Raw genomic sequence first — 16006 nt, 5'->3', positions numbered from 1 at the left:
AGTTGAATGTGCACGATATTGTCACAAGATTAATGAAAAGTCAGTCGGACTGTGGCAACAGAAACATTTCCAACTGAAATTTGTTTCTAAAAGTTTAGACAGTGATTTTAGGTATCTTCGATTATTATTTTTGAAGATGGTACAGACACATTCAGGTATGACGGAACAAAGAAGTGAGTGAGTGAGTTGGGTTTAACGCCGCTTTTAACAGTGTTCCAGTTATATCACGGCGTGTCAGCCTCATGTGGGAGGAAAGTCCGAAGTGATGCAGGTCTCTGACGTTTACCACGTGAAACCCACGAGCACGGGTATGGTGCTGACAAACCTAGTAACATAATCGGGGCGAACCGGGATTCGAACCCACAATCATAGGTTTCTGGCGTGCCCAAGGGACGCAACTCTGCACAGCGAATCGCGGCGCCTTTGACGACTGGGCCACCCGTGCCCCACGGAACAAAGAAAATACTAAACTGGCTTGTTTTGGACATGGGACATTGGTGGTGGCATCTTAGTTAAACGATGTCGTCCAAATAGTCCATAATCTGTTGGAACTGATCTTTTAAAACACTAATTTGTCCAGACGACCCAAAGTAGTGAGTGAGTGAGTGAGTGAGTGAGTGAGTTGGGTTTAACGCCGCTTTTAACAGTATTCCAGTCATATCACGGCGTGTCAGCTTAATGTGGGAGGAAAGCCCGAAGTGGTGCAGGTCTCAGACGTTTACCACTTCGGTGAAACCCACGAGCACGGGTATGGTGCTGACAAACCTAGAAATATAATCGGGGCGAACCGGGATTCGAACCCACAATCATAGGTTTCTGGCGTGCCTAAGGGACGCAACTCTGCACAGCGAATCGCGGCGCCTTAGACGACTGGGCCACCCGTGCCCCCCGACCCAAAGTAAATTCGGACGCCATCACCGACAAAGGGCGACGCCATGTTTGTAAACACTGAAGGTAGAACCAACCCAGCTGACCTTTTGTATTTGCATATTTATCTGTAAATGAAAGTTTTGAACGGTTGGCATTATCCTGCCGAGAAATCTACACATTATATGACAAAGCCAGGATATCTTGAGTAGAAACTTAGGATACTTTATATTGCATATTCTTGTCACACCTTTCTGATCCAATACAACATTGAGAAAAATTCAGGCGAACTTGCGAGTGTTGCGTTTCTCTCAAAATTTAAATAAATAAGATAGTCACAAAGCTTTGCAGCTCACCTGAATTTTTCTAGAATATTGCTTTCAAGTGTGATGTCAGCTGACCATGGCAATGCACAAAAAACACGATTTTTTCTCCATAATGTAACATTTTATTGTAAAAGCACCGTGTATCACAGACAATGATAAAACACACAATATTGAAACCATACTGCCAGTGTTTAAACGGTGCGTGAACAGGAGACCTAAATGAAATCTTGTGACCTCATAATAATCCCAACATACCTAATATAAAAGCTTTGAGCACCCCAGGGACTTCAAAAGAAAGCCAAACTACTTCAGGTGCTCTGTGACCTGTACCTCACGGAACACCTAGGTGGCCTCACCTTTAACTGTGTAACATTCCCCGACCTCAACCAAAACCTGGGGACATCAACATCCCCTCAAAAGAAAAACTTTGGAATATTTTGACCTCCAATGAAACCCTTGGAACACCCAATGCGCCTGGCTCATGTTATTAATACTGGCAATCTCCACACACAGTGATACTGTGGTTCTGATCTCTCTCTCACTACACATATATATACATATCATCACTCACCTTCAGCATAGAATGGCATAAAGCAACACAAATACTCACATATACTACCAGACATCTATTTGCACCAAATGCAATAACAGAAACAACTCATGCTTTCATTCTTTAAGTCTTGTTTATCTGCGACCAGTAGTTGTAGGAGATGTCTGTCAACATCATGGCACTGGACACACAATAGAGGGCCTCTATCTGCGACCAGTAGTTTTTGGATATGTCTGTCAACATCATGGCACTGGACACAATAGAGGGCCGCTATCCCAGGTGTTACGTCATCGAGTGATAGACGGCCTCTATCTGGGACCAGTAGTTTTTGGATATGTCTGTCAACATCATGGCACTGGACACACAATAGAGGGCCTCTATCCTAGTTGTGACGTCATCGAGTGATAGATGGCCTCTATCTGGGACCAGTAGTTGTAGGAGATGGCTGCCAGAATCATAGCACAGGACACACAATAGAGGGCCTCTATCCTAGTTGTTACGTCATCGAGTGATAGACGGCCTCTACCTGCGACCAGTAGTTGTAGGAGATGGCAGCCACAGGACACACAATAGGGTGCCTCTATCCTAGTTGTTACGTCATCGATTGATAGACGGCCTCTATCTGGGACCATTAGTTGTAGGAGATGGCTGCCAGCATCATGGCACAGGTCACACAATAGGGGGCCTCTATCCTAGTTGTTACGTCATCGAGTGATCGACGGCCTCTATCTGCGACCAGTAGTTGTAGGAGATGGCTGCCAGCATCATGGCACAGGACATGTAGAGGGGAGGGTAGATGCTTGACGTGGTGAACTCCTGTTTTGTCTTGCAGCAGGCCAGGACATCTTCACACAGTTTGCTAGTCCTCTCTGCATTTGGATCACGGGCAGGAATTCGACTTGATATCTGAAGTAGACAACAATTTACATATATTCATTATGATTTACCACGACAAAATAAAAACAAGGACATGACATTTTAAAGAAGCCACTACATGGTGTAACTGGCCTGAACAGGTAAACTAGTGGTCAAACTAGGAAGACACTTACATACACTAAGTTGAAAGAGCTTACGACGGTGGTCTCCCTTGATCTACCTGCTACCCTCTTTAGGCCTATGTTGTCACATTATTTACTTAATTTGTTTGCTGTTATTTTGGTAATCAATTAGCTTGGGTAGGTCAAAATAGAATTTTTTTTTGTTCATAGGGCATATAGATGCTTTGCTTGGTCAGTGAAGAGGAAGAAAAATATATGCAAATTCTGCATAAAGTGCAAGATGCTTACTATTTTTCAGTAACACCCCAATTAGATAACACTTAGTTTATTTTACTTTTAAATCCTTTTTGTGGAAGGAAAATACATACAATACATTTGAACAATCTTAACCTTAAAAGTTAACAATTACCCTTTTTTAAGATTTTTTGCGTCTTATTTTTTTTCTAATGCAATGATTCGAGTCAAATTCTTTTTTTGAAGGTGGTTTTGGCTTCTTGTCAGTCGAATCTGATATGCTAAACTGGAAAATAGTGCTACGGCACTGTAGCTCACCAGGACAATTGTCAACCATATAAACTGTCAACACAGACAGAAACTTAAAAAGAAAAATGGACATTTCTAGGTGTTGTGTTATCATTGGTGGAAACAAGTGGTTTCTGAGACAGATGCTTTATGAGCAAGGGGATAAATTTTTAGGGAATTTAGGAACATGGTCAAAGTGCAAAGGTCAAACAAAAAGTCAAAATTTTAAATGCCGCAAAAACGGAACATATATATATATATTTTAACCACACTACTATAAAATACACATAAACCATGTTACATTTTTTAACTGGAATGGCCATAAGTCTCAGCTTTCAGTGTAGCCAATGTTCAAAGTTTATAATATTGCAATAAAACTGGCTATATATGTTAAGCCCTATTACATACTACACATGTACCAAATTTTGTTCCATTTTGAATTAATATGTTTTTCACCATGGCTGCCATGTCAATGACACCATGTTTCAACTCCATCATGGCCATATTATTAATTAAACTAATCATGACTTTTTTCTCAACTACTTGCCATGAACAAGTCACATTATGGTCATACACATTTTCCAAATTTTGAAGTTCTCAGGTTTTGTGCTTTCTGAAATTCTTAATTTCAAACACCTGAAAAAGAAAATTACAGAGGGACATACAAATGGACAGATGTATGGGCATACAGACATGGCAGACAACACACCATGCCACACACAAGTTCACAAGGTCTTACGGTCCCGGTGAGCTAGAGATTTGTGTCGTCTTACCTCATTGGTAAAGTGAACCATGATGGCCTTGACCTTCTCTGTGGAGTTCGACCCCATGATCATCTTGACTGCCTCCCCCTTCCTGATCTTGACGACACCGGTGAAGACACTGGGATTGTTGTAGCACCGCTCCAGGGTAGCAATAGCCATCACCTTCACAAACACCATGGGGAATATTTAGTGAGTGTACAAACACCATGGGGCATATTTACTGAGTGTACTAACACCATGGAGCATATTTAGTGAGTATACAAACACCATGGGGCATATTTACTGTGTACTAACACCATGGGGCATATTTACTGAGTATACAAACACCATGGGGCATATTTACTGAGTGTACAAACACCATGGGGCATATTTACTGAGTGTACTAACACCATGGGCCATATTTACTGAGTGTACAAACACCATGGGGCATATTTACTGAGTGTACAAACACCATGGGGAATATTTACTGAGTGTAAAAACACCATGGGGCATATTTACTGAGTGTACAAACACCATGGGGAATATTTACTGAGTGTAAAAACACCATGGGGCATATTTACTGAGGGTACAAACACCATGGGGCATATTTACTGAGTGTACTAACACCATGGGGCATATTTACTGAGTGTACAAACACCATGGGGAATATTTACTGAGTGTACAAACACCATGGGGCATATTTACTGAGTGTACAAACACCATGTGGCATATTTACTGAGTGTACAAACACCATGGGGAATATTTACTGAGTGTACAAACACCATGGGGAATATTTACTGAGTGTACAAACACCATGGGGCATATTTACTGAGTGTACAAACACCATGTGGCATATTTACTGAGTGTACAAACACCATGGGGAATATTTACTGAGTGTACAAACACCATGGGGAATATTTACTGAGTGTACAAACACCATGGGGCATATTTACTGAGGGTACAAACACCATGTGGCATATTTACTGAGGGTACAAACACCATGGGGCATATTTACTGAGTGTACTAACACCATGGGGCATATTTACTGAGTGTACTAACACCATGGGGCATATTTAGTGAGTATACAAACACCATGGGGCATATTTACTGTGTACTAACACCATGGGGCATATTTACTGAGTGTACAAACACCATGGGGCATATTTACTGAGTGTACAAAAACCATGGGGCATATTTACTGAGTGTACAAACACCATGGGGCATATTTACTGAGTGTACTAACACCATGGGGCATATTTACTGAGTATACAAACACCATGGGGCATATTAACTGAGTGTACAAACACCATGGGGCATATTTACTGAGTGTACAAACACCATGTGGCATATTTACTGAGGGTACAAACACCATGGGGCATATTTACTGAGGGTACAAACACCATGGGGCATATTTACTGAGGGTACTAACACCATGGGGCATATTTACTGAGTGTACAAACACCATGGGGCATATTTACTGAGTGTACTAACACCATGGGGCATATTTACTGAGTATACAAACACCATGGGGCATATTTAGTGAGTGTACAAACACCATGGGGCATATTTACTGAGTGTACTAACACCATGGGGCATATTTACTGAGTGTACTAACACCATGGGACATATTAACTGAGTGTACAAACACCATGGGGCATATTTACTGAGTGTACAAACACCATGGGGCATATTTACTGAGTGTTCTAACACCATGGGGCATATTTACTGAGTGTACTAACACCATGGGCCATATTTACTGAGTGTACAAACACCATGGGGCATATTTACTGAGTGTACAAACACCATGGGACATATTTACTGAGTGTACAAACATCATGGGGCATATTTACTGAGTGTACAAACACCATGGGGCATATTTACTGAGTGTACAAACACCATGGGGAATATTTACTGAGTGTACAAACACCATGGTGAATATTTACTGAGGGTACAAACACCATGGGGCATATTTACTGTGTACTAACACCATGGGGCATATTTACTGAGTATACAAACACCATGGGGCATATTTACTGAGTGTACAAACACCATGGGGCATATTTACTGAGGGTACAAACACCATGGGGAATATTTACTGTGTACTAACACCATGGGGCATATTTACTGAGTATACTAACACCATGGGGCATATTTAGTGAGTATACAAACACCATGGGGCATATTTACTGTGTACTAACACCATGGGGCATATTTACTGAGTGTACTAACACCATGGGGCATATTTAGTGAGTATACAAACACCATGGGGCATATTAACTGAGTGTACAAACACCATGGGGAATATTTACTGAGGGTACAAACACCATGGGGCATATTTACTGAGGGTACAAACACCATGGGGCATATTTACTGAGGGTACTAACACCATGGGGCATATTTACTGAGTGTACAAACACCATGGGGCATATTTACTGAGTGTACTAACACCATGGGCCATATTTACTGAGTGTACAAACACCATGGGGCATATTTACTGAGTGTACAAACACCATGGGGCATATTTACTGAGTGTACTACCGTATTTTCTTGAGTATAGTGCGCACCCATGTATAATGCGCACCCCCCTCTAGCGGGTTCAATATTTTGGAAAAAAAGAAATTTGAATATTATGCATTTTCTTGTAAACTAAGCCGGAAACAGCAATCAGCTGTACACACGTTTTCTTGGAATCGACCGGTGATTCAGTCAAGACACACCCAATGATATAACTTTATAGGATTTTTAATGCAAGGATCGGCAACAATTGTATCTGAAACTATTTTATTTATCAGGAATAATATATTCCATTATTTTCTTAATTATATGCAGCCTTTACTAAACATATTTAAAATAATAATAACCCTAAGCGAAGCAGCTGATCGCTATTCCCGGGTATTATTTTTTACATGGAACATGTCTGACCAGTCACCGTCAAGGCTCACGCGCACGTGAGCACGTGAGCGCGAGAATTTCATGTTGACATTGAATCGTCAAACAAAAACAAATATGATTTTTAACGAGTCAAAGTATGTCATTTATGATATATGTATCCATTCTCTGTCAACTAAAGTTCGTTTCAAGGCGTCAATAGCGGTATTCTGACCGTGGTTGCTGTTAATAACGATGAGTTGTGCGATCTTCCGATCGCTTCACACACGATTTCGCCGAAATTAATAAAAACAATATTATAAGGAATTTTGAATAAAATTAATGAAGTAAGTTACAAACATAAGTCCAGAAATACAAAGAACACTTTTTATAGACAGACAGTGTAATTACATAATTATTTTGCGTACTTCAGTATGGATTTGTTGACATGGTATTTCCGGTGTTTCGTGCTCACGGTAATGTCTTTCCATGGGAGGAAAAAACATCCAAACTCATAATTCGTGTATAATGCGCACCCCCTTCTACACAGCTGTGTTTTTTCGAAAAAAAGTGCGCACTATACTCAAGAAAATACGGTAACACCATGGGGCATATTTACTGAGTGTACTAACACCATGGGCCATATTTACTGAGTGTACAAACACCATGGGGCATATTTACTGAGTGTACTAACACCATGGGGCATATTTACTGAGTGTACAAACACCATGGGACATATTTACTGAGTGTACAAACATCATGGGGCATATTTACTGAGTGTACAAACACCATGGGGCATATTTACTGAGTGCACAAACACCATGGGGCATATTTACTGAGTGTACAAACACCATGGTGAATATTTACTGAGGGTACAAACACCATGGGGCATATTTACTGTGTACTAACACTATGGGGCATATTTACTGAGTGTACAAACACCATGGGGCATATTTACTGAGTGTACTAACACCATGGGGCATATTTACTGAGTGTACTAACACCATGGGGCATATTTACTGAGTGTACTAACACCATGGGGCATATTTACTGAGTGTACAAACACCATGGGGCATATTTACTGAGTGTACTAACACCATGGGGCATATTTACTGAGGGTACAAACACCAAGGGGCATATTTACTGAGTGTACAAACACCACAAGGCACAAACATAAATGGAAATTCTGTCTATTGCACTATTTACAATTCAACACGCCAAGAACAATGAATCTTCAAAGGTTAAGCAAGTAAGTGAATTTTTCATTTGACATTAAAGTCAGCATTATTCTAGTTACATCATGGCAGCAAGGAAATAATCAAGTCATCATCATTTTAGTTAATCATAGTTGTGAAGATTCACATGCCTGAAATGTTGTCTCACCTGAGGGATTGCACAAAACTGAAAGACAGACTTGTTCTGTAGTTGAGACATGTACTTGATACAGTCAGGGATGAGTTCCAAGGTTCTACTGATCAGATCATTCAGGCAACTGATAGCTTCACCTCTGTGATGGGGGTCAGCAAAGTCACGGAGATTTTTGGCATACTTGCTCCATACCTGTAAGTACAAATAGCCACCATCAGCATCAAGGTGAAAAACTTGATGAGAACGCATACAATCCATTCTGCAATAATTAATATATTTTTGTGTTCATTGACCATTGTAATTCCTTCACAATCTGATTGGCTGAATTGGGCCACTTTTTGCATTCATTTCCCAAGCAATGTCATGCCACAAATTTTGTAAGAATCCACCGTGCATCTATCGTTGTTTTAATTCATACATCAATGAACTAATACAATACACAGTCAATCTGCAATGGAGTTTTACCGACAGTTTTACAGTTTGCTGACATGGATAGCTATTGTGGTGTGAACACAGATTTAGCCATCACTTACATCAACAAGACAATAACCAAATTCAAGTGTTGCAATCCGTTTGGATTAGATGAATTTTAATTGACATATGATAATACATTGTTTATGATGCATGGACACAGCACTCACAGATCACTGATCACAAAGCTGCTTTAGCAATTTGAGGGTAGTCCTTAAACCACAAGTCACCAACTTTCCTCCACCAGCCAACCTGGGGGTGTACTCATGCTCAAAGATGGACCCATACCCTTGACAGAACAGGGGCAACACTGGTGAAACTGGCTTGGGTAATGGACGTAACTCTGCACAGCAAGTTTCTTCATCTTATGCCACTATTCCTCTACAATCTTTACGACAAAAAAGGTGTCACCACATACCTGTTTGGGCCAGAATTCACGGCCCTCCTCACTGTCCTCCAGGTAGTCGCGAATGATGTTTGTCCTCTGAAGGAAGAGACCCATTCTGTTGGCCAGATCCAAATCTCTCCCAACAAACTCCCCTTCAAGACCAGAAGCAGAGAACAGCTTTGATAGACCAATTCCGATGAGGCCAGCCACATAGTGACAATACTGCAATGATACATGTATGATGTCATGACAATGTTGGTGAATGACGGATATATATGTTCCAGCTATATGACAGCTGCATGTATGCGAATGGTAAATGGACCAGACAATCCAGTACGAAGGCATGCTCGCCATCAACCATATTGACATGGTGAAAATGTGGATATATATACATATATTCCAACTATATGACGGCAGCCTGTATACATTGTAAATGGACTAGACAATCCAGTACGAAGGCATGCTCGCAATCAACCATATTGACATGGTGAAAATGTGGATATATATATATATATTCCAACTATATGACGACAGCCTGAATACATTGTAAATGGACCAGACAATCCAGTACGAAGGCATGCTCGCTATCAACCACATTGACATGGTGAAAATGTGGATATATATATATATTCCAACTATATGACGGCAGCCTGTATACATTGTAAATGGACCAGACAATCCAGAATGAAGGCATTATCAATATTAACCATGTTGACATAGTGAAAAAACTGATATATATATTCCAGCTATATGATATTCTTTTTGTTTGTTTGTTGTTAAACGCTGCACTCAGTAACACTGCAGTTACCGTATTCTATGTAATAAGCGCCCCGCTCTAATAAGCGCCCATGACGATAATTGCTAACATATTAGCTAGTGAACAATCCCAAATAGCACCCCTTCCGATTGATCAATGTACACAAGACTTATTTATTCGCGTATAATCATAATGATAATATGCAGTCGTGTGTTATATGCACCCTTAATTATGGGCGATTAAATTCGGGAAAAATATATTTGTCGTACATAAACATTTCAGGTTGTCAGCTAAAAACCACGAAATTTGTCTTTCAACTCTGTTTTTCCACCAAAATAATATTCTAATAAGAGCCCCCTATTTGTAATTTTGAGAGCACCCTGGGTGCTTATTATGTCGAACACGGTATATGACTGCAGTCTGTAAATAATGGAGTCTGAATCAACACAATTGGAATACAATGGCATGCATCAACCAAGTCAGCAAGCCTGACAACCCAATCACGTTATTCGCCTCTTACAACCAGCATAGTCGCTTTTTATGGCAAGAATGGGTTGCTGAAGACCTATTCTACCCCAGATCTTCATGGGTCTCCAGCTATATGACGACATCCTGTAACTGGACCAGACAATCCAGCATGAAGCGAGCGCACTACTAACCATGTCACCAACAACAACATCCTTATTGTCTCCTCCAATGACCAGCATAGGTTGCTGGGGACCATTTCTAACCAAGCTGAGTTAGCATTGCATGATTATTTATCCTGTTTTTACTCAACGTCTAAAACTCCCTCTACATTTGATCCCCGTTCCCCTCAGTAATGGCGGACATATTTGCCAATGGTGCTCTCTGATCTGAGCATCTGTATAACTTCACATACCTCGTCCCAGTCTGCCAGAGTCTCAACATTCTTCTCCATGTAAACACACATGCCTTCCCCCATCTGCCGACATATGTCTGATATCACTTCCTTTGATATTTTGGACAGCTTGCGGAATTCGTAGGATATCTGCAAACAAATTGAAACCTACTTTAGCTGTGATGCACACTGAAGGTATATATATTACAAATCAACAACTGGAATGTGCCCTATGAGAGTCAGGGAATGCCTCCAGGATTGGAGAAATGCACCCTGGGAGTCATATGATCCCCCTGACTTGCAAAATCACCCCAGAGTTGCGATTCAGGGAATGCACCTATGATTCAGGAAAGCACCCTTTGATTCAAGGAAAGCATGCTGTGGGTCAGGAAAGCACCCTTTGATTCAGTGTAAGCATGCTTTGGGTTGGAAAAGCACCCTTCGATTCAGAGAAAGCATGCTGTGGGTTGGGAAAGCACTCTGTAATTCAGGGAGAGCATGCTGTGATTTAGGGAGAGCATGATTTGTGTCAGGAAAGCACCCTTTAATTCAAGTAAAGCATCCTGTGGTTCAGGAAAGCACTCTTTAATTCAAGGAGAGCATGCTGTGGGTCGGGAAAGCACACTGTGATTCAGGGAGAGCATGCTGTGGGTTGAGAAAGCACCCTGTGATTCAAGGAAAGCCTGCTGTGGGTCGGGAAAGCATCCTGTGATTCAGGGAGAGCACCCTGTGATTCAGGGAAAGCACCCTGTGATTCAGGGAGAAGACCCTGTGATTCAGGGAGAAGACCCTGTGATTCAGGGAAAGCACCCTGTGATTTAAAGGAGTGCACCCTTAGATTCAGGTAGAGCACGCTGTGATTCAGGGAGAGCATGCTGTGGGTCGGGAAAGCACCCTGTGATTCAGGGAAAGCACCCTTAGATTCAGGGAGAGCATGCTGTGGGTTGAGAAAGCACCCTGTGATTCAAGGAAAGCCTGCTGTGGGTCGGGAAAGCATCCTGTGATTCAGGGAGAGCACCCTGTGATTCAGGGAAAGCACCCTTAGATTCAGGGAAAGCACCCTGTGATTCAGGGAGAAGACCCTGTGATTCAGGGAAAGCACCCTGTGATTTAAAGGAGTGCACCCTTAGATTCAGGTAGAGCACGCTGTGATTCAGGGAGAGCATGCTGTGGGTCGGGAAAGCACCCTGTGATTCAGGGAAAGCACCCTTAGATTCAGGGAGAGCACCCTGTGATTCAGGGAATGCACCCTGTGATTCAGGGAGAGCCTCCCATGAGTGCACTGACCGTAGGGAAGTCTTCCAGCACTATCCTGTCCTTCTCCTTGCTGTCTGTGTAGCACCAGGCGGGATCCAGCAGGTTCTTGTAGAAGGACTTGAGGATGGGCAGCTTCACTTCGTTAGGGATTGTCATGTCATCCTCAACAGTGTCCAGAGCTCGCAGAACCAGGTAAAATATGCACACTGAATCCCTGAAGTTCAAATGAATATGATCTATAATGACCATGAAAGATGGAGTTGACGTGAGGATTTCAACATCTTTTCTGGTGCTTGTATCTCTATCAATCAAGTGATCAAAAACTGGGTAGGACATGGTTTTAGCGTGTGTAACTTAGCTAAGGTTACATAGTTCTTTTGGTGCCATTTCACATGTTTTAGCTCTTTCTATGTGGAATTTCAGGCCCGAAGAAGTACTAGAATTGTAGCAATTTACATGTTTGCTCATAAAACAATGTTCATGCTTAGAATGATATTGTCCAGACAAATTCAGTGTGTGCACACATATGATTAGAGTGAGAATCTATGGAATATAAATCTAAAACTATTGAACATATCCTCGCGTAGAAATGAGTTCAAGATTCCAGCGGACTATGTCCAAACCAGATTTGTTTGGGAATTACATTGTAGTCTTTTTCAGACAGCAATGCGATATTAAAATCATAGTGTTTCAACCAATGTTTTAGAGAGTCCAAGTGCAGCAGGTTGTGAAATTCTACAACCTCGATGAAACCCACAAGTAGTGGTATGGTGCACAGACCAGAGATCACAATCAGGTCATTCTGAGATCTATAACCACAGGCATGTCTTCGTGGCACGGCTCCAAACAGTATGCCCATCACATCACATGAATGTTTGTTTATTGTTTAAGCCTCAATCAGCAATATTTCAGCTTTTTGACGGTGGTCTGTAAAGAAGTCATCAGAAGATGACAAATCCCCCCGGTCCCCACAAATTCGAAAAAACAAATCATCTGGCTGTTACTTCAAATCTGACTTGATGAGTGAATTTCTGTCTAATCTGTCTGTCTATATACAAGAGTAGTTATTGAGCTATCAAAACAATACCTCCCACTATTCAGTTCACTCGAGTTCATGTAAACATAAGATGGGGATTAGACACAGTTTTGTTACATAGTTGATGTGGGTTTTGCCATACATCATGTGCATGGAAGCAATTCAAAACTTATTGGGTAATGATTGTTTACTGTGCATATTTTACCCAAATACACAGCATATTTCATTATCTGGAGCTCTGCACGTATGTCTACCTTAGTTCATCGTCCAGGGCCTGTATGACAGCAGCAAAGCTCCGACTCGTCAGCCTCAGGTACTCGTAGCACTTTCTCAAGGTCGGGGTCATCAACTCCTGTAACAGTAAAATATGAATAGGCCACGCATGCAGATATAGAGGTATGATTGATATCTTGAAACATGTGCAACAGAGCTCAACGAATACACAATGCCATTTAGAAGGGGGTCAAATTTAACAAATGTTATATTTTTCGATAACACTTTCTTAGTAAATTACTGATTCTCATACTTTTAGGGGGTTGAGTCCCTCACTCTGGCAAGTGTGGGTTCGATTCCCACAACAGTTGGCATGTGCATATCGTGCATGTGTTTGTCCGGTAATCTGAAGGGGTGTATATTTTATATTGCTCATACAACCACTAATTTTTCTTGGAATAAATTCATTAACTGAGCATTAAGCATGCAAGGATGACAAGTGCAAAGGGATTGTTGCATAATATTAAGTAATAAATGGTGTATGAACAAGCTGAATACATACTGGATAGATGGAAAAAAAAATTATATCAAGCAATCCCACAACGGGACTCGAAACTTTAACCTTCTGATCCGAGGTTGGACACCTTGTCCACATGACCAAGCTGACAAGGTGAGGATGTCATCTGTGGGATGACTCCACTCCCCACGCCCTGCTACTTTACGATATACAGAAATGGGTTCCAAATAAATACCAGTCATCTGCACGTCAGAAATCAGAACACGATTTCACTCTTTCATCGTAAACCTATCAATGATATGAGGCATTTTGCAAGTGCTATAGAGTCAACATAAAGACAATCATATCACCCATATTACACCCCCTATACCACAAGGGATGTATTAACCAGACCCGTATCACATTGGAATTGGTCTATCACATACAGCTTGTCAACACATTTTGAATTGGTGATTGATATCAGCCAGGGTTTAAAGAAATTGGAGTTATATCCCTTAGTGCATCTGCTCGACAAGCTTTCCCGTGACAATGTCTTTAAAAAAAGGTAAAAATTGATTATACACATAAGTGTGAAAGACTGAGTTTTCAAAAGTTGAGAAAAGTGATATTTTCATTGCAGTGAACATAATAAATGATATTTCACTGCTGTGAACATAATATTTTGACGGAGCTACAGTCATACAAGTGTGAACTCCCCTAAAATATGTCTTGTGAAATATCATGTTTCTCTCGTCCAGTGACGAGGGAAGGAGATATTTTCACAAGTGAAATATCCTCTATGTATTGCATTCACTTGCAAAAGATATGTTCTACAATTGGATGTCATGGTACTGTATATGATAAAAAAGTTATATGGCAGTTTTCATACCATACCTAATATCAACCCCCATATCGACCCTCGAGCTGATATAGGGGTCATCAGTAGACATGGGGTATGATATGAAAACTGCCATATAATAACCTCACACCACACCATAACATCAAGGTTAATAACAAATAGCATTACTGAAGAGGAGAATACTAGAAAAATGCTATAATTGACTGCGTTAAAGATAAAGCATTCTCCTTTATGCCTCCACCATTCTTCTTGTCTGTTTGTTGGAGGAATTAATTAACTTTGCATTTTTTTGTAATATTGAATCAGTGGTCAGAAATGCCTATATATATATATATATATATATATATATATATATATATATATATATATATATATATGCATACAGTGCCATATAGCGGAGAAGAAGCCTGAGCATGGATTGTAGTATGTGCTCCTTATATGAACCAATTATTTTTTTTAAAAACAAGACAAAAAAACACCAAACCGTTTACTTATTTTAACCCCCCTTATTTCAAAACTTACTCGTTCACCAGTAATAGCCAGCTCTAAAAAGAGAAAATACGGTAAATAATGTTAATTTAACATATCAATTGACCCACACTCGTGCTCAATGCCTCAATCGCAATTATTTCTCTCACCGTATCGCACTGTGGCAAGACAGCCCGACAGTCTCCCAGCTTGTAGCGCACTAATGCCAGTATTTCGTCAGGGTGGGACACTGAACGCAACAAATCCATCTTGAGCTTGGTAGATCTACCAACTTCTCTGCGAATTTAAACTTTCTGCAGGCAGTCACCGTGATCTGTCAGCACGTGCGTTGAAAAAAATGACAACTTTAACAGAATACAAGTCAGCAAGTCCTTGACAGCGTGCTCTTGTCAGTAACATCCGTCGGCAATTAAACCGTAACTTAACAAAGTAATAATAATAATACCGGCGTAGTGGTCGGTCAATCTCGGGTGATTGTCCAAGTGACACATTTTATCACTGATCACACCATGCCGCACCATGTTTGTTGTTAGTGAGACCACAAGATTTTATAACACGCAGGGTTTCATTGGTGCGATTTTTAACAGCTGACAAGCAACGGACCAATGAAAAGTAGTGTTGCAAATATAGACGGTCCGGCACACACACACTCACTCATGTGGGGAATGAAACTCAACAATTGTCAGATAAATATTCTTAGTTCTTATTCAAACAACTCATATAATTTAATATGTATGTGATATTAAGTACTCTCCAGCTGTTACAACAGCTGGTGTATAACGGTATTAATTTGTCTCAAATACAACTCGTTTTCAATATATCTGCTCCTGATAAATTAACAATTCACAAACAGGAATTCACATGTGTGCATGAACCATGTCGTTTTTTCATTTATACGTTCTTATTAGGCATCGTAGGTTAAAACATCGGTTTGCAATC

At 40.7% G+C, this 16006-nt stretch overlaps 1 protein-coding gene across 1 annotated transcript; it reads right to left on the bottom strand.

Moving 5' to 3' along the window:
• Nucleotides 1-1306: 1306 nt before the first annotated feature.
• On the bottom strand, nucleotides 1307-15596 carry LOC139468108 (squalene synthase-like). Its single transcript, XM_071249845.1, has 8 exons — nucleotides 15217-15596; nucleotides 13265-13362; nucleotides 12005-12188; nucleotides 10739-10867; nucleotides 9132-9323; nucleotides 8258-8434; nucleotides 4037-4189; nucleotides 1307-2649 (listed from the first exon to the last, which is right to left on the bottom strand). The coding sequence occupies exons 1-8, from the start codon at nucleotides 15313-15315 to the stop codon at nucleotides 2443-2445; spliced, it is 1239 nt and encodes a 412-aa protein (XP_071105946.1). The 5' UTR covers nucleotides 15316-15596; the 3' UTR covers nucleotides 1307-2442.
• Between the last annotated feature and the right edge of the window lie 410 nt (nucleotides 15597-16006).

The sequence above is a fragment of the Haliotis cracherodii genome, unplaced genomic scaffold (genome assembly GCF_022045235.1).
Source record: "Haliotis cracherodii isolate W230 unplaced genomic scaffold, xgHalCrac1.p SCAF_1, whole genome shotgun sequence".
NCBI lineage: Eukaryota > Metazoa > Mollusca > Gastropoda > Lepetellida > Haliotidae > Haliotis > Haliotis cracherodii.
This window is presented reverse-complemented; position numbering and strand designations above follow the sequence as displayed.

What these genes read in the sequence shown, in the direction of transcription:
- LOC139468108 (XM_071249845.1), bottom strand. Translation starts at nt 15,315, where the DNA reads ATGGATTTGTTGCGTTCAGTGTCCCACCCTGACGAAATACTGGCATTA. An exon ending in GCCCTGGACGATGAACTAAG is followed by an intron (nt 12,189 to 13,264) that starts GTAGACATACGT and finishes TTTGAACTTCAG; the next exon opens with GGATTCAGTGTGCATATTTT. An exon ending in TGGTTCACTTTACCAATGAG is followed by an intron (nt 2,650 to 4,036) that starts GTAAGACGACAC and finishes TGTCTACTTCAG; the next exon opens with ATATCAAGTCGAATTCCTGC.